The sequence below is a fragment of the Phascolarctos cinereus genome, unplaced genomic scaffold (genome assembly GCF_003287225.1).
Source record: "Phascolarctos cinereus isolate Bilbo 61053 unplaced genomic scaffold, phaCin_HiC Scaffold_8;HRSCAF=390, whole genome shotgun sequence".
NCBI classification, from domain to species: Eukaryota; Metazoa; Chordata; class Mammalia; order Diprotodontia; family Phascolarctidae; genus Phascolarctos; species Phascolarctos cinereus.
The window spans coordinates 1,023,140-1,048,104 of NW_027556291.1; the positions used below are offsets into that span (position 1 = coordinate 1,023,140).

At 56.4% G+C, this 24,965-nt stretch overlaps 2 protein-coding genes across 5 annotated transcripts; one reads left to right on the forward strand and one right to left on the reverse strand.

Annotated features, from left to right (window-relative positions):
- The first annotated feature begins 80 nt into the window (after positions 1-80).
- On the forward strand, positions 81-8,635 carry UBA1 (ubiquitin like modifier activating enzyme 1). Of its 4 annotated transcripts, none has more exons than XM_020976408.2 (26): positions 81-215; positions 2,209-2,325; positions 2,425-2,483; positions 2,571-2,739; positions 2,826-2,960; positions 3,365-3,471; positions 3,605-3,695; positions 3,796-3,928; positions 4,005-4,102; positions 4,309-4,455; positions 4,604-4,780; positions 4,869-4,973; positions 5,055-5,135; positions 5,264-5,419; positions 5,511-5,676; positions 5,817-6,013; positions 6,144-6,208; positions 6,388-6,583; positions 6,705-6,779; positions 6,893-7,082; positions 7,219-7,307; positions 7,394-7,486; positions 7,587-7,778; positions 7,864-7,965; positions 8,061-8,161; positions 8,334-8,635. In XM_020976408.2, exons 2-26 carry the CDS (start codon positions 2,209-2,211, stop codon positions 8,467-8,469), a joined length of 3,177 nt encoding a protein of 1,058 aa, XP_020832067.1. In that variant the 5' UTR covers positions 81-215; the 3' UTR covers positions 8,470-8,635. The 4 variants fall into 4 exon arrangements, with proteins under 4 accessions (XP_020832067.1, XP_020832066.1, XP_020832069.1 ...); XM_020976407.2 differs by lacking the exon at positions 81-215 and adding an exon at positions 511-605; XM_020976410.2 differs by lacking the exon at positions 81-215 and adding an exon at positions 647-733.
- A 2,393-nt stretch (positions 8,636-11,028) lies between these two features.
- On the reverse strand, positions 11,029-24,803 carry USP11 (ubiquitin specific peptidase 11). The gene is given in 23 exon segments (XM_078147871.1): positions 11,029-11,580; positions 12,212-12,244; positions 13,236-13,324; positions 13,469-13,584; positions 13,670-13,819; positions 14,053-14,165; positions 14,275-14,345; positions 14,436-14,732; positions 14,876-15,072; positions 15,372-15,578; positions 15,689-15,783; positions 15,860-15,943; positions 16,772-16,996; positions 17,089-17,247; positions 18,737-18,889; positions 18,892-18,912; positions 19,025-19,124; positions 19,524-19,585; positions 19,715-19,860; positions 20,134-20,251; positions 20,701-20,831; positions 22,719-22,828; positions 23,097-24,803. Coding segments are annotated over 23 exon segments (3,261 nt in total). The 5' UTR covers positions 23,633-24,803; the 3' UTR covers positions 11,029-11,532.
- Between the last annotated feature and the right edge of the window lie 162 nt (positions 24,804-24,965).

Below are 24,965 nucleotides of genomic sequence, written 5' to 3' on the forward strand. Positions count from 1 at the left end.
TAGGCTGCGGGCGTCCCGTTTAGGGTGAGCCTTCCCCCTTGACGCAAATGGTACCTCCCGCTCCAGGCCCGGGGTCCCCAAGTTCCGCGCTCAGCCCATCGCTACGGAAGCCGGGGCTCCTCGGCGGCAGCGAAGTCAGCTCTGGCTCCCGCTCCAGCACCAGCTCCAGCTCTAGGGGAAGGCTAGGCCTCGGTGGCTCCGGGCCGGAGGAGGGGGTGAGTTGAGAGATGTGGTGTTCGGATAGAGGGGCCCAGGGAGAGCTTTTATGGGAGAGCACAAGGTGGGGGGGTGGTGGTGAGAGTTTCGTCCTTGTGTGGCTGCCTGGGCGCAGGAGGCGGGGTCTTCTTTGGCCATTATTCATTAGGGGCGGGGCCTCTGCCCTTCTTGGACTTTATTGCTCCTCTGAGGGGGCGGGGCAATCCGGGCTGGGCCATAATGTAGGAGGTGAGGTTCTACCCCCTCCCCACTCCCCCCCCCCCCCTCATTGCTTGCGTTATTAGCTGGCAGGGAGGACTGATTCGGTTTCTGGCAAGCTCCGGGCAAGACGGACGGGCCTTGGGCAGGCGCGTGCGCGAACTTATTATGCCTTATCCGCGTGGGGAGGGGTAGGTTTTGGCCCATTTCGGGGTGCGCAGGCGCGAGGCGTTGATGCTGGAGGATTTCAGCGAGGCTGGGCCTGCTAGCTGGAAGTGCTTGTGTCACTCAGATACAGGAGGGCGGGAGCAGTTTGGGGGTGAGGACGGGAGCGCACATTGATTGGTTCGAGCATGAGATTGGGGAAAGGCCGCTTGGAGACTTGCTGGAGCCTGCTCTGAGCCGCCAGAGTCCCAGTCTTGGGGCATATGCCAGCTTTGCAGCCTGGCGAGGGAGGGAGGAAGTGGGGGGGCGGGGCTCACCGCCCGGCGGAGGGGCGGGCCTCAGGCTGGGAGGTGCCTGCGGCAGGAGGCGGAGCCACCCTCGGGTTTTGTTCCGGCTCTGCGGCGGGCGGCCGCCATCTTGTGTCTGGGACCGAAGCAGCCCGTGGACGGGCTGAGACTCCAGGCACCGGGGCTGGCCTTAGGCGGTGGTGGGGGCAGTTCCCTGAGCAACGGACGGCGACTGCAGCGACTGCGGTGATCGGGCCCCGGGGAACAGGCCTTGGTAACAGGCCTGCCTCCAGGGCTGCCGGCCGGCCCCCCCTCTCCTCTCCTCCACCCTCCCCTTCCCGTCTGCCGCGATCTCTCCCCCCCTCTCACTGTCTGCTTTGTCTCCCCTCTGCCCTTTGACTGCCAGGATCTCTTCCCCCCCCAGCTGTGATCTGTCTTCCCCCCCACCCCTGCTGCGATTTCTCCACCCCCAGGGGGCGGGGCCACTGTCTCATGGGCCCCACCCGGGATTCTGCCAGAGGGGTGGGGCCCTTCAGAGGTGGGGGGGCGGGGGCATCAATCCTGCCTCCCCACTCTTTTCACTGGAGCCTTTGGTGGGTGGGTGGGCAGGTTGGTGGCAGGCAGACCTGCAGCTACTGGAGATAAGGCCAAAGAGCACCCTGGACAGCGCCTTCCTTTCATCCCCTTCCCTCCCCCCCATCTTGGGCTTCTGTTAGTTTAGAAGCCTCTTTGACACCCCCTTTCCCCTGTTTACCTGAGGGAGTGGGAGAAGAACCCTAAAGAAAGGACAGCAGCCTTGGCCAGTCAGGACAATGGTGCTCCCTTCTTCCGCCAAAGCTTTGTCGCTGTTCCCTCCTATCCCATATCACCACTCAGCTTGGTAGATAGTTGACTTTCCCCACAAACGTCATGTGCCCGCTGGACTTGATCAGATCTCCTCTTACCCACTGACCCCATCTGTCCCTAGGCCTGCTTTGCTATTTCACTGTAACCATGCCCAGAAGATATCCCCAGAAGATCTGTCTGCCTGTCTAGGAGGCCCCTCAGCTCTCACATTTCTTTCCTCTCCACCCTACCCACCCCCAACCCCCAGTATGACCAGCTCATTACCTTCCCTAACATTCTGGGACACTCTGGCACTGTTTCTTTTCCTCAGACTTCCTGCTGTACCCATTCCTGGGAGGACTTTCTTTCTCCCAGATATCCTAATTATTAAAAGCCTGTTTTTAGTGAGATTCCTCAGCCCATCTTTTTCATGTCCGGTTCATTGTTGTGCTTCTAACCCTGATCCCTCCTCCCTCTCTCTGGGCCAGTTCTGACAACCCTCCTTCCTATCTCCTAGATGTCCAGCTCGCCGCTGTCCAAGAAGCGTCGCGTGTCCGGGCCTGATCCAAAACCGGGTTCTAACTGCTCACCTGCCCACCCTGTTCCCTCTGAAGTGCCCACTGCACCTGCTAACGTGAGTGTTCAGCACTGAGTCCCAGTAGCGAGGTGGTTGCTGGGGCTTGGGTCAGCCTCACCTCACCCTGTGCATCTCTGTCGCTTCCTTCGTCCACAGGGAATGGCAAAGAACGGGAACGAGGCAGATATCGACGAGAGCCTATACTCCAGGCAGCTGTGAGGCTGGAATTGTTGGGGGCTGGGAAGGGGAGAAGTTATCAGACTGGGGCTAGGCTCTAGACCTTTCTCTCCTCTCCTTCTCAGGTATGTACTGGGCCATGAGGCCATGAAGCGACTTCAGACTTCCAGCGTCCTAGTGTCTGGGCTCCGGGGCCTGGGAGTTGAGATTGCTAAGAACATAATCCTTGGTGGAGTCAAAGCTGTTACCCTCCATGATCAGGGTGCTGCCCAGTGGGCTGATCTCTCTTCCCAGGTAGCCTCAACCCATTGCCATGGTTCATTTCCTCCCCCTGCCTTGCCACCCTAGTTATTCATCCTTTCTCTTCTTCCTACCTTTAGTTCTACCTTCGAGAAGAAGATGTAGGCAAGAACCGGGCAGAGGTTTCACAACCCCGTCTGGCTGAGCTCAATGCCTATGTTCCCGTCTGTTCCTACACAGGGCCTCTCACTGAGGACTTCCTTAGCAACTTCCAGGTACCTCAGACCTTCACCAGACATGTCCCAAGTTCGTTTCTCAGAGACTTCCATAGAAACAGCTTCCCTCTTCTCTGAATCTGTCTCTGCCCCCTTGTCTTTCTTCTGGATCTTCCTCTGGTGCATCTTTCCCTTGACTCTGGACCCTGCACACCTGGGTTCTAATTCTAGCTTTGCCGCTTCCTTGATGCCCTTGGCCACGTTGCTTGGCCATTCCCCTTCCCTGTGTTGCCCAGGAATTGGCCTTCAGGCCCTCTTGACTGCAGGCCAGAGTGTTTTTCTCCTTTATCATTCTGCCACTAGGTCAGTGAGTCTCTCAGAATTCACTGCAAGTTCCTGTCGTGCAGCTCTCAGCAGTCTCTAGGTGTACCCCCCCCCTTAAGTCACCCTTTGCTTCCACTCAGGTGGTTGTCCTCACCAACTCTCCCCTGGAGGAGCAGCTGCGTGTGGGCGAGTTCTGCCATGGTCATGGTATCAAGCTGGTGGTGGCTGACACCCGGGGCCTCTTTGGGTAAGTCTTTCCTCTGGCCTTCCCCTCTCCCCTACCTTGGGCTGCTTGGGAAAAGAGAAGGAAGGGCTGAGAGGCACTGCTTGGTCACTGCTATAGAAGTTGAGGTGTGGGCTCTCTGTTGCTTTCCCCACAGACAGCTGTTCTGTGACTTTGGTGAGGAAATGGTCCTGACAGACGCGAATGGGGAGCAGCCACTTAGCGCCATGGTCTCCATGGTGACCAAGGTGAGGCAGTGGCTGCTGGGCTCCCTGTGTGGTCCGGGTGGGCTCCAAACCATGGTAGCCCTGCCCCATCACCCTCTGGCCTGTCCTGTGGCTCCCCTAGGACAGCCCCGGTGTGGTGACCTGCCTGGATGAGGCGCGGCATGGCTTTGAGAGTGGCGACTTCGTCACCTTCACTGAGGTACAAGGGATGAGTGAGCTTAATGGCATATCGCCCGTGGAGATCAGAGTCCTCGGTGAGTGGGCAGGGTAGCGAGCATGCGGAGGGTCAGCTGAGCCGCATGCCTTTGGGTGACCAGTGTGGCCCTACAGGTCCATATACCTTCAGCATCTGTGACACGGCCAGATTCTCTGACTATGTCCGTGGTGGAATCGTCACCCAGGTCAAAGTGCCCAAGAAGATCAGCTTTGTGAGTCTCTCCAGGGCAGGTGGTGGGCAGGGGACTGGTGCCGTGGAGAGGTGAGATGGGAGACCTCAGTTTCCTCATCTGTAAAACGGGGATCATAATGAACACGTACCTCCTAGGACGCGAGATCATATAGTGCCTGGCACATAGTAGGCTCTTAAGAAATGCTTGTTTCCTTTTTTCCTGGCTTGATCCTCCTTGTCCTTTAGAAATCACTACCTGTATCCCTGGCTAAGCCAGAATTTGTGATGACGGATTTTGCCAAGTTTTCTCGCCCTGCCCATCTCCATGTGGCCTTTCAGGCCCTACACCAGTTCCACAGCCAGCGAGGGCGGCTGCCCCACCCTCAAAATCAGGTGCCTAGGCCTCTTGGTGGGGAGGTGGGGGAGGAGGGAGAGAGAAAGGTGCCTGTGGGCCCCAGCAGCTGGGCATCATCTTTCCCTCTGTCCTGTCCTGGGTGTGGACCTCAGGACAAGCTGCTTATTATATTGTCCTCCTCGCCAGCTGGATGCAGCAGAGATGGTGAGCCTGGCGCAGGCGATTAAGGAAGCTGCCTCGCCCCGAGTGCTGCAGGAGGATTTGGATGAGGAGCTGGTACGGCAGTTGGCCTACATGGCAGCTGGAGACCTGGCTCCTATAAATGCTTTCATTGGGGGCCTGGCTGCCCAGGAAGTTATGAAGGTGAGGTTGGCCACAGGGCTGGCTTCTGGGCGTGCCTTGCCTGGTTTTCGGGGATTTGGTCTAATAGCCGATTCTGTACTCCCACCAGGCGTGCTCGGGAAAGTTTATGCCCATCATGCAGTGGTTGTACTTTGATGCCCTGGAGTGCCTGCCTGAGGACAGAGAGGCCCTAACAGAGGACAGTTGCCGCCCGGTAGGTTCTCCCAGCTACTTGGAATGGCTTTGGCTAATTTCTGGGGCTGAACTTCTTGTCTGACCCACTTCTTCTTTGCAGCGTCAAACACGCTATGATGGGCAGGTGGCAGTGTTTGGCTCTCATCTGCAGGAAAAGCTTGGCAGGCAGAAGTACTTCCTGGTGAGTGACCCCAGGCTGACTGACTGACTCTTTGCCCATCCCTGTCTGCTCCCATATCCATCTTGTGGATTGATCCCAAGAATCCCCTCTTACTGGTCCTGGTCCTCTTTGGACTCCTCTGTTCACAGGTTGGGGCAGGGGCCATTGGTTGTGAGCTGCTCAAGAACTTTGCCATGATTGGCCTGGGCTGTGGGGATGGTGGAGAGGTCATCGTCACAGACATGGACACTATTGAGAAGTCCAATCTCAACCGGCAGTTCCTCTTCCGGCCCTGGGATGTCACGGTGAAGCTCTAGGGGGCTTGTGGGGATGGGCAGCCCTGGGCTGGCTGCTCCATGCTTTGACCTGTGCTGCTCTTTTCTTGTGTTTCTGTAGAAGCTCAAGTCTGACACAGCAGCTGCTGCTGCCCGTCAAATGAACCCACAGATGCACGTGACGAGTCACCAGAACCGCGTGGGGCCTGACACTGAGCGCATTTATGATGATGATTTCTTCCAGGCCCTGGATGGCGTGACCAACGCATTGGACAACGTTGACGCACGTGCGGATAGAGCCAGAGGCTCAGGAGGCTGTGGGGGGGGGGGTGAGGCCTGGGCCCCCTGTTGCCGCTCCCCCCCCCCATAACTAACCTCCTGGTGAAGGGTTGACCTTAAAAGGTCTTCTCTTCTTTCCCTCACCCAGGCATGTATATGGACCGTCGCTGTGTGTACTACCGGAAGCCGCTGCTGGAGTCGGGCACCCTGGGTACCAAGGGCAATGTCCAGGTGGTCATCCCTTTCCTTACTGAGTCCTACAGCTCCAGTCAAGACCCCCCGGAAAAATCCATCCCCATCTGTACTCTCAAGAACTTTCCCAATGCAATTGAGCATACGCTACAGGTGTGAGGCATGGGGCCAGGCTGGGAAGGGAAGGGTGGTACTGGGGCCAGGCCAGGGAGGTGCCAACACGGGATGAATACCGGGTCCCAGTGCTCCTCAGAATGACCAAATTGTACCTTGACCTGCACAGTGGGCCCGGGATGAGTTTGAAGGTCTCTTCAAGCAGCCGGCAGAGAGTGTCAATCAGTATCTCACGTGAGTGGCCCCAGCCCCTTTTCCCACACTCCTGGCTTATGGCCCCAATGCCCAGCCTGGATTTTCTGTTGGCTTACTTGTGAGCTTCTTGAGCTAGCCCTAAATCCTCCTGCTGTCCCGCACTGCAGCCCTTGACACCCCTGTCCTAATGCCATTGGTCTCCTCCCCCTTGCCCACAGAGACCCAAAGTTTGTGGAGCGAACACTGCGGCTGGCAGGGACCCAGCCCCTGGAGGTGCTGGAGGCCGTACAGCGGAGCTTGGTGCTACAGCGCCCCCGTACCTGGGCCGACTGTGTGGCGTGGGCCTGCCTTCACTGGCACGCCCAGTATGCCAACAACATCCGTCAGCTGTTGCACAACTTCCCTCCTGAGCAGGTAAGTGCAAGACTTTGATGCTTAACCCCACCACATCCCCAACCTAAGGAGGGATCCTGGGAGGCTGTGTGCGTCTCCCAAGACCCCCTGTGATGCCCTACCCATTGAATTTCTCTGCCAGCTGACAAGCTCTGGTGCCCCCTTTTGGTCTGGACCCAAGCGATGTCCTCATCCCCTCACCTTTGATGTCCACAACGTGAGTATCTTCTTCCTGTGCCAGGGCCAAAGGGGAAGATGAGGAGAGAATGTGGGGGAGGGGGCCTGGAGGTAGAGTCAGGGATAGTACTTCAGTCTTGTGCCTTCTTGCAGCCCTTGCATTTGGATTACATCATGGCGGCCGCCAACCTCTTTGCTCAGACCTATGGGCTGGTGGGCTCTAGGGACCGGACGGCTGTGGCCACGCTTCTCCAGACCGTGCACGTCCCGGAATTCACTCCCAAGTCTGGAGTCAAGATCCACGTCTCTGACCAGGAGCTGCAGAGTGCCAACACTTCAGTTGGTAAGCACCAATCCCCCTTGGCCTCGGGCCTCCAGTTCTTACTAGCTCCCAGGAGTCTCCGTCCTTTCCCTGCTCTGCCCTCATCTCCTCAGCCTGGTCTTCTTCCTTGTGCCCCCTGCTTCTGGTGGGGCCACAGATGACAGCCGGCTGGAGGAGCTGAAGGCAACACTGCCCAGTCCAGAGAAGCTGTCTGGATTCAAGATGTATCCCATTGATTTTGAGAAGGTACTGGGGAATTCTGGGTATAGGGCAGGTGGACATATTTGGGGGAGCTCCCCAGGGACTCCAACCTCCCCTGCTCCTCCTGCTAGGATGATGACAATAACTTCCACATGGATTTCATCGTGGCCGCCTCCAACCTTCGGGCTGAGAACTATGACATTGCCCCTGCCGACCGGCACAAGGTGAGAGCCTTTGTCCCTCTCTCAGGCCACTTCCCCTCTTTCCCAGCCACATGTATGTATGTCCTGGAGACACGGGGCTCGGGACTCTGTCTGTTTACAGAGTAAGCTGATCGCAGGGAAGATCATCCCAGCCATCGCCACGACTACTGCAGCTGTGGTTGGCCTCGTGTGCCTGGAGCTGTACAAAGTGGTGCAGGGCCACCAGCGGCTTGAGGCCTACAAGAATGGCTTTCTCAACCTTGCCCTGCCCTTCTTTGGCTTCTCAGAGCCCATCGCGGCTCCCCGTCACAAGGTGAGGTGCTAACAGACCGTTGGGCCCAAGTGGGGAGCAGGGAGGGTAGAGGGCTGTTGACTTGCTTGGTCTTTCTCACTTGCAGTATTATGACAATGAGTGGACACTTTGGGATCGCTTTGAGGTCAAGGGGCTCCAACCTGGGGGCGAGGAGATGACTCTGAAGCAATTTCTGGACTACTTCAAGGTGCTGGAATGGAGGGAGAAAGGGAAGCGGGAGGGCGAGGCAGTGGGGCTCCAGGGAGCTGCTCCTGCTGACCGGTGGGTGACTCTCCCCCCCAGACAGAGCACAAGCTGGAGATCACAATGCTGTCCCAGGGTGTATCCATGCTGTACTCCTTCTTCATGCCAGCTGCTAAGCTCAAGGAGCGGCTGGACCAACCGTGAGTATCCTCAATGCCAAGCTGTGACGAGTACAGGGAGGGTTGGGGCCTGGCGGTGGGAACCAGCTCTTAGTGCTTCACACCTCAGGCTGCCGTCGGGCACCATCAAAGCCTTTGGCCTAAGCCCACAGGGAAGGGGTTTTTACCATCATCTTTCTTGGAATACCCTCAGTATGACGGAGATTGTGAGCCGGGTGTCAAAAAGGAAGCTGGGCCGCCACGTGCAAGCACTGGTTCTAGAGCTCTGCTGCAATGACGACAGTGGCGAGGACGTGGAGGTGCCCTACGTGCGTTATACCATCCGCTGACTGGGTGGCAGGCGGGTGCCTTTGCCTTCCCTCCCCCTTCTGCTGCCCTCTCCCGTGCCCGCCCCCTCAGGGGGGCTGGGCCCCCCCTTCCCCCCACCTTTGCCTAGGGCACTGGAGGGCATGACTTTGTACTGAACCCATAATAAAGTTATTGATGGAAACCAAAGGCCAGGACTGCCATGCGTGCGTGCGTGTGTTGGGGGTGAGGGGCAGAGTATAAGAACAAGGCCTGGGAAGCTGTGTGTGTACACAGGCAATCTGTGTCCTTGGGCCTCAGTGCCCATCCCTAGGGTGACCACTAAGAACCCAGTCCCAAATCTCACTGTGTTAGGGTGGGGTAATGGACATCTCCCCAGGGATTCTTGCTTATGGGTTGATGAAGAGCTCACCACCTCTCCATGTATTGTCCTGACTAGAGTAGCCCAGGAGGCTATTATTTACCGATTGCTTCCAAACTCCTCACACTGGACCTGCACCTGGTACTCCCTTTCAAGTTTCAACCTGTGGGGATGGGGATGGCCAGGTCCTACCCCTTCTCCCCATGACAGCCTATGTGGAATTCCTCCTCCTTCTGGAAGCTCCCAGAGGTGGGCAAGTGCACATTAGCTGAAAGCCCAGTCCCCATGCAGATCCCACCAATCAGGCGACAGGCAGGCAAAGGAGACATTTTTGTGGCAATTTCTACATATCTGTAACAACGGTTCTGTTTTCCAGTGTCAGTTGGGGAAGTGGGAGGGAGAGAAGGTGGATTTTTGTTAAGAGATTCTGCTCAAGTATCCCCAGTGATGGGATCTCCAGGACAACCCAACATCCCCTGTGCCCATCTTATTGCACCTACTGTGCACAGCACCCAGGTTAGACCATACCTGACTGGGCTGGGCAGGCCCCAATGGGAAGTGGGTGAGTTTCCCATCGCCAAGCTATGCTGGACTCGAGAGGGCATAAGGCTCAAGAATGGGGCAGAAGTGGAGGAATTTAGGGATTGAGGGCCTGAGTTCAAAAGTCAGAGGTGGCTAAGGCAGGGACTAAGGGGCTGGCTTCTTGGGAACAGGGAGGGCTGAGGGGCTGCACTGCAGAGGCCTGCTGACTGAACCAGGCTGTGCCAGGAGGGCTGGGCCTCAGCACCACTGCAGAGGTGGCTCGTTGTTAGGCAGTGGAAACCTCAGCCAATCAGCGGACTCTCAGGCTAGCCTCTCATTCCCACTGATGGCAACCACTGGCGGGGCCCCCCCCACCCAAGAGGAGAGCCCAGCAACATGGCAGTGGCTGGCGTTACCTCAGAGTGGCTTTGAGGAGGGAAAGGCCACAGCCAAGGTTGCAGGAATAGACCTGAGAGATGGAAGCACCTTGCTCAGACCCAGCCTACTGCTTAGAGGCCCAGCTTTCCTTATTCCACGTGGTTTACTTCAGTTTCATGATAACAGCTTTAAAGGTCAAAGAAGGAACCACCATTTATGTGCTAAGCCTGCTATGTGCTGAGCATTTTGCAAACATGATGATTTCACAACAAACCAGGTTAGTAGGTGCTATTATCCTCATGTAACAGCTAAGGAAACTAAGGCAGACAGGTGAAGTCACTTGCCCAGGGTCACATGGCCGCCCTCTAAAGGATAGCTTCAAGGTTATTTCCTAGCTGAAGAAACCAAGGCCCAGACTGGGAAATAAATGACAAATAGTAAGGTCCTGTGACTATTGCAAGGCCCTACTTGGCTCCCTGCCACCTGACTCCCCAGATTCCTCCAGAAATTTCCTTGGAGGCTCTTTTCCATGGGATCTCCAGGCCCACTTCATTTCCAAGTACTGTGTGTGTGTGCCCCCGTGTTTTGCGCTAAACTGCTCCCCCCCCATTTCAAAGTGGTTTCATTCAAGGCAATGATTTCCAGTTTCTTGGGTGTGTTGTGTTATGTGGAATGGGGATGGGAGGCCTCTCCTTCCCTGGAGAACTGCCACTTGAATGAAGGAATGAGAAGTGCAAGGGCTCTCTGGGGCATGGAAGCCCCACTACCCCCAATCTTCCTGCCAGGGCGGCAAAGGGCAAGAGTTGTGCCCTGGCCACCCAGCAGGCAGGATTGGAATTGGGGTCCCGTCTCCCAGGGAGTCTGCCTAAGGATGCTGTGGGAAGGCCAGGGGCCAAATGAAGAGAGATGCCTTCCCCCATCGATGCCCACAGTCTCCCCTCTCCCACCCCTAGATTTGTTGGGTGAGAAAGGAAGTGGAAACCAAAAAGCCAAAGTGAGGACAGCCAGAGGGCTGGGTTGGAGCCCACCAAGTGGGGTGGGCGTTTGGCTTAGAAAGAGGGATGGGCAGCTAGGTGGTGCACTGGATAGAGCACCAGTCCTGAAGTCAGGAGGACCTGAGTTCAAATGCAGCCTCAGACCAAACACTTCACACTTACTAGCTGTGTGACCCTGGGCAAGTCACTTAACCCCAATTGCCTAAAAATAAAATTTAAAAAAAAGAGGGACAGATACTCAAGGCATCAAAACAATTCTCCAACTTCATGTCCTCAAGAAAATCCTCCCCCCCCAAATAGCAGTAACCACCAGGCCATAGGCCAACTTTCCCATTCAATAAAAATTTTATTAGCATAATTTACAGGCAGCAATGTGGACAGAGCATTGGACTTGCGAGTTCAAACCTAGTCTCAGCCATAAGTGGTTCAGAGACCCTGGGCAAGCCCCGGAAGCTCCTCTCTGTGCCTGTTTCATCTGCCAGAATGGGGAGAGTAAGAACACCAGCTGGGACAACATAGGGTGAAGGCTGTTGGAGGGTCTTTGGGGAGGTGACCTGGGAAGGGCTTGGAGGCCTAAAGGGGGTGGGCTGAGCATTGAGAATGGGGATGTGCTGGTCTGAGGAGGGTCCCTGGGAGGAGTCTGCCCTTTACTGGATGGTCTGAGGCAGCTGAGCTGCTTAACAGTGGGAAGGGCATGGAGAAGTTGGGGCAGTTCTGCAAATAAGGGTCAGGAAGGTTCTAAGAACCTCAGGAGCGCTTGGACAATTGGAGGGGGCAGGAACAGAAGGTGAGGCTAGGACAGTTTGAAGTGTCCTCCCCCAAGCCAGCCCCTAAGCCAAGCTGAGTGCTCCACCGCATGGGATCCAGTCACTGGCCAGCTGTGAACAGCACCAACTGTCAGAACAGAGCCAACTCCTCCCAGTGAGCCTAAATCTGCCTCTTCCACATCTCCCGCCCCTCCTGCCTGGGCTTTTTGGGGCCAAGCAGGACATGCCTGCTGGCTCACAAATGCTCGGCTCCCCCCTCCCACTTTTCTGTCCTGCCATGGAGCATCTAGGGGCCTGACCCTGAGGCCTGCCCAGGGAAGGCTGAGGGAGAGGCTTGTTCCTTCCTTCCCATGGCCCATGTAAATATGCCGCAAGAATGAGCTGCTCCAGGTGAAACATGGGCTTTTATGTACAATGGATACCAGGTGGGAGGCAGGAAGGGCAGCAATAATAAAATACAATCTGTATTCACTGTGTAGACCTTTCCCCCATCCCTAAGACCCAGCCCTGGCTGCCCACAGTGGGCAGCAAAACATAAATTACAAAATAAAAGAGAAACACCTGGGGAGGAAGAAGGGAGGGGAGGGAGGCCAGGACTTATTGCTCTGACTGGGAGCAGGGCAGGCACTTGAGTGGCTGCCCGTGGAGGGGTAAGCCCAGGGACGGGAGGGGGCAGCGGCCATGGCTGGGGGTCCCCGGGGCCAGGGAAAGAGGGCTGGAGGGAAGCCCTGGGGAGCAGTACCTGAGATGGTCCAGGGCAGTGGGTGCTGGTGATCTGCGGGGATGAGAAAGGGGACAGGGTGGGGCCCCCCTCCCAGTTCCCCCCTTCAGTCCATGTCCATGGGCTCGGCCCGGGGACAAGGGCCTGGGCCATCACCAGGGGGTATGGAGACCGTGCTGGCTGCGCCAGGTCGGGTTGGGGACCGCCGCACCTTGTCCTGCCGCTGATAGAATAGAACATAGGCTGCCTTGGACTGTGAGGGGTGAACGAGAAAAGCGAGGAACACATGGGGTCAGAGACCGAGAGTGAGATTTGAAGTCTGAGACTGAGAGCGAGAGAGCGAGAGAGTGAGAGAGCGAGAGAGAGAGAGAGAGAGAGAGAGAGAGAGAGAGAGAGAAGAGAGAGAGAGAGAGAGAGAGAGAGGCGAGAGGGGAGAGTGAGAGAGAGAGAGAGAGAGAGAGAGAGAGAGAGAGAGAGAGAGAAGCAAGAGAGAGAGCGAAAGAGAGAGAGGGGAGAGAGTGAGAGAGAGGGGAGAGAGCGAGAGAGAGTGAGAGAGAGAGAAAGTGAGAGAGAGAGCGAAAGAGAGAGAGAGAGGGGAGAGAGCGAGAGAGGGGAGAGAGCGAGAGAGAGAGAGGGGAGAGAGAGTGAGAGAGAGAGAGCGAAAGAGTGAGGGAGAGAGAGAGCAAGAGAGAGAGCGAAAGAGAGAGAGGGGAGAAAGAGCGAGAGAGAGCGAGAGAAAGCAAGAGAGAGAACGAAAGAGAGGGGAGAAAGAGAGAGTGAAAGAGAGTGAGAGAGCAAAAGAGCGAGAGAGAGAGAGAGAGAGAGAGAGAGAGAGAGAGAGAGAGAGAGAGAGAGAGAGAGAGAGAGAGAGAGAGAGAGAGAGAGTGGGGGGGGGAGGAAGACCTAGGGATCACAGATGCAAAAAGGTCCGGGGAGCGTGCTCCCCCCCACTCTACCCTGGGGCACAGATACACAGCACCCACGCACACATACACCTGCCCACCATGCTGGGCTGGAGGACATGGGTCTTGCCACAGCTGCCCACCTCAATCTGGCTCTCAGACACAGGGGAGACACTGCTGTCATCGAAGTAATGCCACTGGCCACTGTCCTTGTTTCGGGCAAATGTTGTGTCTGAAAGCAGCAAGTTTCTTCAATGAGCCCTGGGGAACAGCCTCAAGGAGCCCCAGGCCACCAACCCTCACTGGCTCCCCGGGGAACCTTCCTTGTGGGCCCCAACCCCACCCCTTGCCCCCATCCTCTGGGGCCCTCTCATACAGTGCCCATCTCGCAGGCCCCCATAGTGGTTTGAGACAGCGATGAGGTCGTATTTGCAGGGTGTCGGGTCAGCCTCAGTCCTTGGTTTGATGATGAACTCTGAGAAATCAAGGTCCCTGGGGGAAAGGGCAGGAAGGAAGCTGGAACAAGGTCCCTGCCCCCAGGCACCTCAACCCCCCTCTCAATGGCCCTGGCACTGACCGTATAGGAAATTCAACCAGTGTGTCCAGCTTCTCACGGGAAAACTTGGTGTAGGAGAAACGCTTCAGGTGAATAATGAGGGCCTCAGGGAGGGCCCACAGATCCAACTTCTTGGTGGCAAGCTGGTGACGTTTGCAGGTTGGGCAGTACCTGGGTGGTGGAAGGCAAAGGCACATCACGTTCAACTCCAATGTTTGCCCCGAATCCTGGGAAAGTCTTTCTCCTGTTAAGCCTCCAGCGTTCTCCAACACTCCCCACCTCCTCCCTCCACTTAGCTGCCTCCCTTTCTGAGGCCTCTGTGCCCTCCCTGCTTCTCACTCCCTTTCCCTCTGACCTCATCTGCCATTATGACCCAGAGAACAGATGCACTGGGCCCCCCTCACCAGGGGTTCTCTTCTTCCAGTGTCTCCACAGTGGTAAAGAGCTCGATGCACTCCTGCAGGCGCACAGGGGCCTTCCTCAGCACATAGCCCATGCAGTCATGTTTCACGTAGCCCTGGGCAAGGAGGGAAAGGGAGTGTAGTCTGGAGCAGAGGGCCGAAGGGAGGGAGGGGGAAAGGAAGGGGCAACTGCGGGGGGTGGGGGGGGAAGGCAGGAGCACAAACCTCGGCTTCCACTTCATTGTAGTAACGCTTCTTCATATCAGGTTCCCAGTCGATGGCGATGTATGGCTGGGCTGTGCAAGAGGAACAAGGGTCAGCGTTGGCTCCCTGAGCTTCCCAGGAACCCCCCACCCCTACCCCGCCTCTTCCGCCTTCCTCCTCACAGTTAAAGGAGACTCCATTGGAATCCTCAGCAAAGCCTCTGCGGTCACTGGTTCCGTTGGAGTTCACCGTGTGGAGGCTGAAGAGGACCTTCCGCCGAGGCCGTCTCCGCCGGCGGCGGCGCCGCCTCCTTCTTGGCCTCTTCGCGGGGCCGGGAGGGGGACTGGGAGGGGGACTTGGAGGAGGGCCCTCCCCCTCTCCCTCCCCCACCTGAACCCCGCTGGCTGCCCCTGAGCCCTCTGTAGAGGCTCGAACATCCAAGGCACTCCCCCCCCTCTCCTCTTCCTCCTCTTCCTCGCCTGGCAGGGAGTGAGCATGGGCGGGGAGGAGAGGGAGATTATTAGAGAAGGTGGAGTCCAGGAAGACAGATCCATTGACCCCCTAACCCTTCCCCGGTCCCCACCCCCTCCCAGGTGACCTAGTCCCCTCTAAAGAACCTCACCCTCACTCAGCCTGCTTGGACGCTTGTACAGATCCTCTTCCTCCTCTTCCTCTTCCTCTTCTTCCTCCTCCTCCTCCTCCTCCTCTTCACTGTTCTCCTCCTCCTCCTCCTCCTCTTCCTCCTCCTCCTCATCGTCATCCTCTTCCTCCTCCTCCTCCTCCTCCTCCTCATCTGATTCAGGTCGAGTAACATACCGCCTAGGTTTAGGGAGGAGAGGGTAAGAGAAAGAAGCTGAGCCTCAAGGACCGTCAAAGGATGACGTCTGCAAGGCCCAACCAGGAAAGATCCAAAAGTCCACTCTGGACTCTTCTCCTTTCTCTACCTTCTCTTCTCTTGCCTGAATTCTATTTTCACCAAAATCAGCGTTTCTCGAATGGGGCTTCAAAGAGCCACACGTGGGCAATGTGGTCAGTAACATTTTTTTTGCTTGTTCCATGTGTGCCCAGGAAACTAGCGTCTTTGGGTTGGGGAGGGGAGGACAGGGCGGGTGGCTTACGAAAGGCGATGCAGCAGAATGTGGTAGAGGGCATCCCAGGAGAGCCGGTCACGAGGCACAGACACCAGTAGTGGGTGTCCAAAAAGCATGAGACCATAATAGGAGTCACTATAGTCCCGGGCCGGGGTCCGCTCCCGAAGGTAGACAGGCAGTACTACGTCCTCTCCTGTACCCTCTCCACTTCCAGCTCCACCAGACACCTCATACCTGCAGCACGAGGAGGGACAGTTGGGGTCAGGAGGAAAGGGACTGGGTTCATTATCCCCTTCCTTCCCCAAGGCTTTGGCCTCCCCCAGAGGGCTTCAACTCTAACTCACACAAAGATGTCATCCCGGTCCAGGATACAGCTCAGAGACTCCTCCAGCTGGTAGATCTTATAGAAGCGGTGGCTGAACACATCAGCTACCATCATCTGTGGAAAGTAGGAGATGCAGCTTGGAGTCTGATGCTGCCAGCCTGCCCAGCTCCCCTCAGCTCTGCTGACTTACCCTGTCTGGAGACACGCCTGTGTGTTTAGCTAGTGCGACACAGAGGTCCAGCACCTTCCCCGCCTTTGGCACAACCAGACGATGCTGTGGGGGAGAAGATGGCCCAGCTCACATCCAGCAAGGTCCTCCGGAGACACCCGGGAGCCACTCTCCCATTCCAGCGTGTCTTCCATCTCTCTCTTTGGGCAACACTTGTCACCATCTAGCTGTCTCTTTGCAATGTCTCTGTCCCTCTGCCCAATGCTCTGGCTCCGCATTTCTGGCTCATCTCTGTCCCTCTGTGTCTCTCAAATGTCTTTCTGGGCCTCGTTTTTTTCCCGTTATTTGTTTGTTGCAATGTGTGGCCCTCGCCTCCGTTCTGCTCCTGTCTTCATCACTTTCTATCTGCAATGTCTCCTTTGCTTTGTGACTAAGTGTCTCCTGGGTTCAGGATCACGTGCTGGGCCCTCGAAAGCAGGGGTGTCAAGCAGGCCGCAAAGTGACTTGGAAAACCACAAATTCCCATTCTCTATGCTGTATTGTAGCTTTATTTTGTGAAACCTTTTCCAATGACCTTTGAGTTTGAGACCTGCGCTATTTCTCATCCTGTCACTGTACAACGGAGGCCTTGCTGTCTCAGAAATATCCTTCAATCTCTGTCTCTGTCACTCCAGTATGTCGCTTAAAAAAAAAAAGGCTCCATCCTTCCCTCCACCTGTCTCTTCCTTCTGCCAGCGTTGCTTTGGCCCTGTGCTTGGCCTTTCATGCTGTGCCTGACTCTACCCACAGCTTCTTCCCTTCACAACATACCTCAATCATGCAGCAAATCTTGTGCCCCCTCCCCCAAAGGTTTCTCTCGATGACTAGCGCTAGCCCCCCTCCCCCAGGTTCTCCTGGGGTTCTGTGCCCTTCTCTTCAGTGTCTCAGGGTCACCTGCTCAGGCTTTCGCCGAGGGTCCATAGAAACGAAGAAGACCTCCATGCCACGCTCTTTGCTCACAGGCAGAGGGACACTCAGGTAGCAGAAGGGGTCAAAGGTTACAGACACTTTTCCACACTCAGGGCAGACCAGCGTTGACTTGAAGAGCCCATGGAATGTGTCCACAATGACAGAATCATTCCGACGCTTGTGGTTTCGCCATGCTTCATCTGCTACCTCCTGCCAGGGAACCCCCGGCAGTCAGAGAATGATTGGGGAGGGGTGCATGACATTGGGAGAACCCCAGAGAGGATCCCAGGCCCAAGGCCTACCTGATCAGGCCGTCCAGCAGCATCTCGAAGCTCCACGTACTCCTTCTTCTTGACCCGGTTCAGGTCCTCATGCAGCCCATCAAGCAGGAAAGACAGTAGCTCCTGGGAGTCGTGTTGCTGGTACCCAAGGAATTGGGAGGCAAAGTGGCCAACCTTGGTCTGGGGGCACAAGGGGCAGAGGTTCAGGGCAAGCTCAAGAGAGCCAAGAATAAAAAAAGCAGCAGGACCAGGGAGGGGCTCAAGCATGTTGGAGGACACCCAAAGGGTCATTAATAACCCTACAGAGGACTATGTCATGGCAGCCGAGGGGATCACATGGGCATAAGTGAGTCACACAGAGCTCAGGGTCACAGGAAAAGGCAAGGAGTGAGAAGGGCTCAGGGGCAGACCCAGAGGAGCCGAGAATACAAAAGGCAGCAGGGCCAGGGAGGGGCTCAGGAGTGTTGGAGGACACCCAGAGGGTCACCAAGGAACTTCATGACCCTTCCAAGAGAGGGCTACGGCATGACAGCTGAGGAGATCACATGAGCAATCAATGAGTCACAGATGAGGAATCAGGGTAGTCTCCGACTCACTGGGCTCCAGAGAATCCTAGAGGCCGGGTTTACAGCTAGTTCTCACTTTATGTAAATTTACATCATGCAAGTTCAACTTGCTGTAAAGAATTCTGAAAGCCATGGGAAGCTCTAACAGAAACATGGATGAAGAAGGTTTGGGAACAAGTGTGCCTGCAGTTTGTTCCCCATTTTCCTGGATCTGACAAAGAGGAAACATTTGAAGAAGTAACAAGATTGTAAAATTAGCACAAGAACTGGAGCCAGAAGTGACTGAAAATGATGTGGACGAGCTGAATGAGTCTCCTGGAGGAGACGTGTGAAACACAGATCTGATTGAGGGGCTGGGGCTGCAAAGATTGCAGACAAAGAAAGGGAAGCTTCAGAACCAAGATCCAACTCAAAAGCTTCACAACTCAACAGTTGGCAGGAGCATTTCATCATATGAGTGAATGTTCTCTTGTATTGAAAAGACAGATCCAAACACTTCTAAGGTTTTTAAAAGCTCAAAAGCTAGATGAGACAAACATGCCTGGATAGGTGTGCAGCCAGGTCCTGTGAGAAGGGCCAGGTGGAGGGAGGGAGAGGGTGGGGGGGAGACAGACAGAGAGAGAGAGAGAGAGAGAGAGAGAGAGAGAGAGAGAGAGAGAGAGAGAGAGCGCGCGAGCAAGAGAAAATACACGTGTGTGTGTGTGTGTGTGTGTATGTATGTATGTCTGACTGCACGCCTAGGCTGCCCTGGCTGGATGGCACTGAGCACACTTGACCATTAAGCTGACCTTTGGTTTTCTAATTCTTTTATCATGGGACAGTATTGCATATGTCTGCAGTGATGACTTGTGTAAAGGCATTAATCTGGAGTGTGCCTTTGTTATAGAAGCTAAATGAAGTGGGTGGCCAGGTTAGGTAAAAATCACTTTACATAGAGGGTCTGCACAATAGTCTACTTCATGTCAGTTGAGAACTGTCTGTATGTGGGAGCTTACAGGGTCATGAAGGCATTCAGGGAACAAGATAAATGATCAGGCTATCTTGGAGCCACAGCTAGAGGTGGGGAAACATGGAAGGAAAATTGCTGCAAAGCTCAGAATGACCTTGAACATCCGGGGGACCACAGAGCGGTGATGGCCGGACCAGGCCTGTTTGACCAGGTCAGCATAGGCCTCAGCAATCTCGCCCTTCATGCCGAGGGGATTGCAGAAATTCAGCTCCTTTAGGTAGTGGTTGTGGAGGAAGTATTCCGTAAGCGCGGGGGGACATTGCTCAGGCACTGTGGAGATGTGGAGGAAGCCAAGTTTAGACTGGGGTGGGGGGTGGGGGGGAACGACACACATGCCCCATCCCTGCCCTACTCTCCTCTCCCCCCAACTCCAAGGCCAAACCTGCAGGGCTGAGTTCATGAAGCACGTGTTCCCCAGGTTGGTGAGGCCACAGACGCCTGGCTGGCCCCGGAAACTGTCCTCCTCATCTGATACGCTCTTCCTAGGGGCCCCAAGGACAGTCAACACCTGCCTCATGAATTCCCAGACAACCCCAAGACTCCTTCAGTCAACTTCAAGTGTTCCTACCTCCCAATTATCCTCAGGGTTTACAAACACCCCTAAGATCCCCATTTTCAACCCCCCAAAACACTTCTTTCACCCTTGGGTTCCCTCAGACACTCCTATGACCTTTTATCTAAAGTTTAACAGAACACCCAAAGGATAGTTTTCTTGGCTCTCAAGTCCCCTTAAGTATCCCCAGAGCTCTTTCCCTCACCTTCAGGTCCCTTCCAGCACTCCCAAAATTCCTTTCTTCGTAGGCCCTCAAAAGACACTATTTAGGTCTCCCAAACCACCCTTGGCTTGCCCCTGAGCCTCTTCAGGCCCTATCTCCACTCACATGATGTGAGGCCGGGAGCTAGGCCATGTGCCATCTTTATTCCGAGTCTCCATGATGACAACCTGTGGGTAGTGGCAGGGCCTGAGTGAGAGCGAGCTGTGCCTTCAGAATCTCTCTGGCAGCTCCTTTGCACCCCTTACCCTTTAGTGGGAAGCATAGGATTCTGGGAATGAGGTGTTCAGAGGCCTTACCTGACCAGGTCCAAGGCAGGCATCTAACACAGACATATGTATGTTCCTTAGTCTCTCACAGGAGCCATCTGCGTTCTTCACCCACAGGCGTGTCTCCTCCTCTGGCCCCACTAAGAATTGTTCCCTGGCTGTATGAAGGACCAACTCTGGGAGAGGATAGAGTTGGGAGGACCAGTAAGGAAGGCCCAGCGCCTGGGCATTAGCCAATCCCCACTCAGAATGCTAAACTTCTGCTTAGTCCTCAGTGGGGACTAAAACACCAGCCAAGAGTGGCTAACTCCTGCTCATGGAAAAAAGACTGGGCAGTTCTATTACCCAGGGCACCTAGCCTACAAAGTCCAGTGAAGAGCACAGACTCAACAGAAGTCCTAGTAGTTCCACAGCACAGCTACATTCCTGCTTGGGGCATAAGTACTCACCAACAGGGTCTGCTCGGCTGAATTGGGCAGGCCGAGATATCTCCATATCATTGTGTTGACACAGGAGCAGCTCCACCAGATATACTTCTACCTTGTGAGTGCTGGGCAGCTCTACCACCTGAAAGGAAGGAGAAGGGGTCATCCAGTTAGGGACTCCAAATCCTCAAAATGACAGGCAACTTCTCTGGGTCCTTTAAAAGCAGCACCATTCTTGTACCTAACTTGTCTGCACATGAAACTGCTTTGCAGAAATTGCTGTGGTCTTGCAGGATTTTGCAAGAAATTTTTGGGCCCACATTCCTTAACAGTATCATTTTATAATTCTTTCTCTCCCTTTATTTTGTCCTTCCTTGGTTTGAGTATGAGGCCGATATCTGCCTCTTTAAGGATTTTGATATTAGATTTTTCTTCTTAATTTTTGAGGATAGTTTACATAGATACTAAATTTTCTTTTAAAAGATGTGAAAAAATTTGCCTACAAATTCATTTGGACCAAAGCATCTTTCCCATGGTAATTCACACTTTTTCCATTTGTTGGGAAAGAGTAAGGATACAAAGGGCCCTTACCTTCCGCTCGATGGGTGGCTGCCCGGGCTCCAGCCCATACCAGTTAACCAGAAGATGCCAGGCCATGGCTGGCAGCAGCACATAGTCCTCACCTTCCACCAGCCGTTCCTTCAGGCGCCAGGTTTCTTGGTCTGTGTGTGGAAAGGGGGGGGGGTTGAGGACAAAGAGATGAATATCCCAGAAACCAAAGGAATGTGTGTATGGAGGGGGGAGGGGAACATGATGTGACTCGTAGGTTACAGAGGGGATGGACTTGGAGAAAAAAAGAAAAGCCTGATGGGATTGAAGGGGACTCAGGGAAACAAGATGACTCAAATCATAGGAAAAAAAGAATGGCCGGACCATAAAGCTGTATGACCAAGAATTTGGACTAGGGAAGGTGAAAGGATCAGAGAACAAAGGGACTCTTCTCTAGGGTTGGCCTCACCAGAGGCCCCTTTCCTCTTTCCTCAAGTTCTCGTTGCTGTGGGCGTCCTCATCCTTCCCACCATGCACTTGGCTACCAAGTCTCCTCTCTCATCCCCTGGCTGAGGTTCTTCTACTCTTAGACCCAGACTCCTAATAAGAGTTCCTGGCTTTGCACCTGTCTCTCCTCTAATCTGCCCTATATACACTTTCCCAAATCTTCCTGCATTGAACTCTGAGTAACTGAAAAACCAATCATGGTCCTCTAGAGGTGGCTGATGAAGTACTTGGGTCTTCAGGAGAGAGGCATAGAACTACTGGGCCAGAATGCTGTGGTGGGCTATACAATTAAGGTGCCCTCGCTATGTGTGTTCCAGTTTGGAATTGAGAGACGGGATAGAGAGATATATGTGGGCTAACCAGGATGAAAAAGCAGAATATACCAATAAAATTTACTTCTCAAAACACAGCAGTAGCTGTGGCTAGAAGCGAATTATGTGCTTTCCCTCTTTTGTAAAGTATAGGCAGGGACTCTCCCCCCTTTTTAAAGATGAAGAGACTGAGGCTGACACAGGCTGTGACTTGCCCAGAGTCACAAAGCTACCAAACGGCTACTGAGGGATTGGAAAACTCCTCTTTCTGCCTCCCAGAGTCTTCTGAAAGCATTGGTTTAACCCTGTCATTCTGGTGTTAGAAAAAGTTTCCTGTTGTGTTGAGGAGAAACTCTGAGCTCCTCACTGGGATTGAAAGTCCCTTCCTAGGCTTCCACTTCTTGACTCCTTCTATATCTTGGCCTTCTCAAGATCAGGTACTCCAAGCACTCACTCCCCCTGCCCCCCCAACCTTTTGCCTTCTTAGGCTTTAACCTATCTTTAACTTCCTTCAAGGCTCAGCTACAAATGTTAGGGTTCTGATACAACAGCTAAAGCATACACAGCACTTACTATGTGCCAGGTACTGTGCTAAATGCTTTACTGAGTAACTCATCAGATCCTCACAACAACCCTGATACTGTTATTAACCCTATTTTACAGAAAACAAAACTGAGGCAGAGATAAAGTGACTCGCCTGAAATCACACAGCTTAAGTAGCTTGAGCTGAATTTGAAGGGTTTTTTTTGACTCCAGGCCTGCAGATACCTGCCCCACTGATATCTCACAGCTTAAGTGTTCTTTGCCGACTGAAACATCTGGGAAACTAGCACAGGTGTTGTCTTCTCCACCCCCATTGTCAACTTTTAGACAGCAGGGATTATCTCTGGAATTCTCCTCCAAGAGAAGGAGTCTGAAGAAAAGGGCCAGAGATAGAGGAAGATGGTGAAGGATGGGGTGCAGTGGATGCAGGGCTTGGTGCCAGGGAGATTCCAGTGTCAATCCAGCTCCAGCCCCTTCCTAGCTTTATGTGCCTCCAGGATCCTAAAGGGCGCTAGCTCCCAGGAATCCAATAAGAACATGATTATAAAGCCCCTAGCCTAGCCCTGGTTATCATCTACGGATAAAGAGTTGGGGGGGTGGGGGTGGCTCGAAACAAAGGAGAGGGATGGAGAAGAGAAGGGGCCCCCAGGGGCGGGCGGGTTGTGTGTGGACTGTGAGGACCTGGCCAAGCCTCAGTACCTTCGAAGAGCTCAGCATTGTTGACAGGCCCAGGGAAGGCGCTAGAGTCCTGGTCTCCAGCTCGGACATAGGCCTCCCATTGCTGGTACCAGTGTTGTTCCACCAGAAACCTGGGGGGAGGAGCGGAGGGCGAGAGCAGGGAGAGATGAGGGGAGGGGGAGGGGCAGGGGCAGAGACTGGCGTGCAGCTCGCCTGCTCTTCAGTCACTCAGACCCCAGCCCCCCCCTCCCCCACGGCCCACGAAGCCCTTTACCCTCCCCCGCCCGGCTTCGGCCCCTCCCCTTCCCCTGGCCTCGCCCCTCCCCTCCCTCCTCCCCCTCCCTCCTTCCCCGGCCTCGGGCCTCGAGTGTCGGCCGCCGCCGCGGGCCGCTCGCTCACCAGCTCTCCCCTGGCCGCAGGGGCCGCTCCCGGCCGCTCTCCCCGTCCTCCACCAGCCGCCGCTGGCTCTCCAAGCTCGGCACCGACCCCGCCCCCGGGCCCGGCTCCGCCCCCGGCGCCACCGCGGCCGCCATCGCAGCCCGAACACCCTCAGCCTCGGCCTCAGCGGCGGGAGACCGGAAGCGGCCTCGGCGCCGCTTCCGGCTTCCGGCCACCGCGTGCCCGCCCCGGCGGCCGGAAGCGGCGCGGCCTCGGCCCGCCCTCCGCGGGGCGGGCGCCCTGGCGGGGCGGGCGCGAGGGCGGCGCGCGCGCGGCGCCGAGGCCGGGCCCGGGGCCGCGCCGCCGGGCCCGCAGTAACGGCTGCCGGCGGGAGCGGCGGGAACCGCGCGCTCGCGGGGTCCGGGGCTCAGCGGGGCCGAGCGGGGCGCGGCGGCGGCGGTGGCGGCCGGGACCGGGGCCCGCTTGGGGGCGGGGCCCGGAGGGGGCCGGGCCGGCGGCCTCTTGGCTCCGGGGCGCTCAGCGGGGGGCTTCCCCATGCACGGCGGGGCGTACGGGCCCGAGGGGGGGCCGGACGGCTGAGGCTCGCTAGCTCCTTTGGTGGTGGTGGTGATGGTGGTGGTGGTGGTGCCGCCGCCGCCGCCGCCGCCGCCGCTATTGCTGCCGCCGCTGCCGCCGCGCCTCGCTCCGCCCCGCCCCGCCGTCCGCAGCAGCTCTGGGCCCGCACGAGGCTGTGCACCGCGCCACAGCCCGCCAGGCGCCCAGCCGCCTAGTGAGTGCCCGCCCGCCAGGCGCCCCACCCCCGACGTCAGAATCCCGCCGAGGGACGGCTGGCCGGCGCCGCTCGGCGTTGGTCGTCGCTGCGCCCCGAGGGCTGGGGCTCGGGCTCTGGCTACCGAGTCCGCGCGGCTGGGGCTGGGGCCTTGGCCACTCCACGAGCGCTCGGACCCGCGTTCCGCTCCGCTCCCCTCCCCCCCGCACGCAGCTGGCGCCTAATCAGTGCCGGCCGAGCAGCCCTCCATGCGCCCGCCTCGTGGTGTGCGGAAAAGGGCCGCGTCGGCGGGCCCTGGGGTAGGCGGTACGAACGCGAGCCGTCGCCGTGCGGGCGGACAGACAAACAGACGGAGGCAGGCACGCACGCACGCACGCTCGCTCGCTCGCTCGCTCGCCTTCACTTGAGCCTTTAATAGTTCATACAGCGACCAGGGTGTATAGGGGAGCCGAGCCCCCCTCCCCCCGCCCCCCGCGCGGGAGCCAACGCCCCGCCCCGCACTGGCCGGGCCGGCGCGGGCCGAGGCGACGGAGGGGAGGGAAGAACCGTCCAGGGGCTTCGGGCCCCAGCTTCCCGATCTGGGAGGCCCTCCTTCTCGCCCCCCCCAACTCCCCCCGCACCGGCTCCCGGGGCCCGTTGTCTGCCCATCAGCACCGACAGAGTGGGGGGAAGTGAGCAGGGGCGGAGCGTCGATTCGGGACACCGAGATGGGGACCACGGGGGGGAAAGGGCGGAGCCAGCCCGGCGGGATCCCAGACCTGGCCCTCTGGCACCTCTCGAGCCCCTAGCGGAGAGCTGCGGGAAAGAACCCCACCCCTCTCTCGGCCCCTGGGTCCTCTGAGGAGCCCCAGGCTGCGGGGGGGGGGGAAGGAGGGGTGGGGCTGGAGCGGGGCCAAGGTCCCAGCCTCCTGATTGGCCAGCGGCTAGGGAGGTGGGGGGCATTCATTGCACAAATACTGGGGGCCTACGTAGGGAACGGGGCAGGCCCAGTCTTTCTGCATGTTACAGATATTACATTTAAAAAATAAAATCCTCATTCAAAATAATATTTTTTTTTTAAAAAAGGGATGAGTGGGTCGAGGAGACGCAGGAGGCTGGGG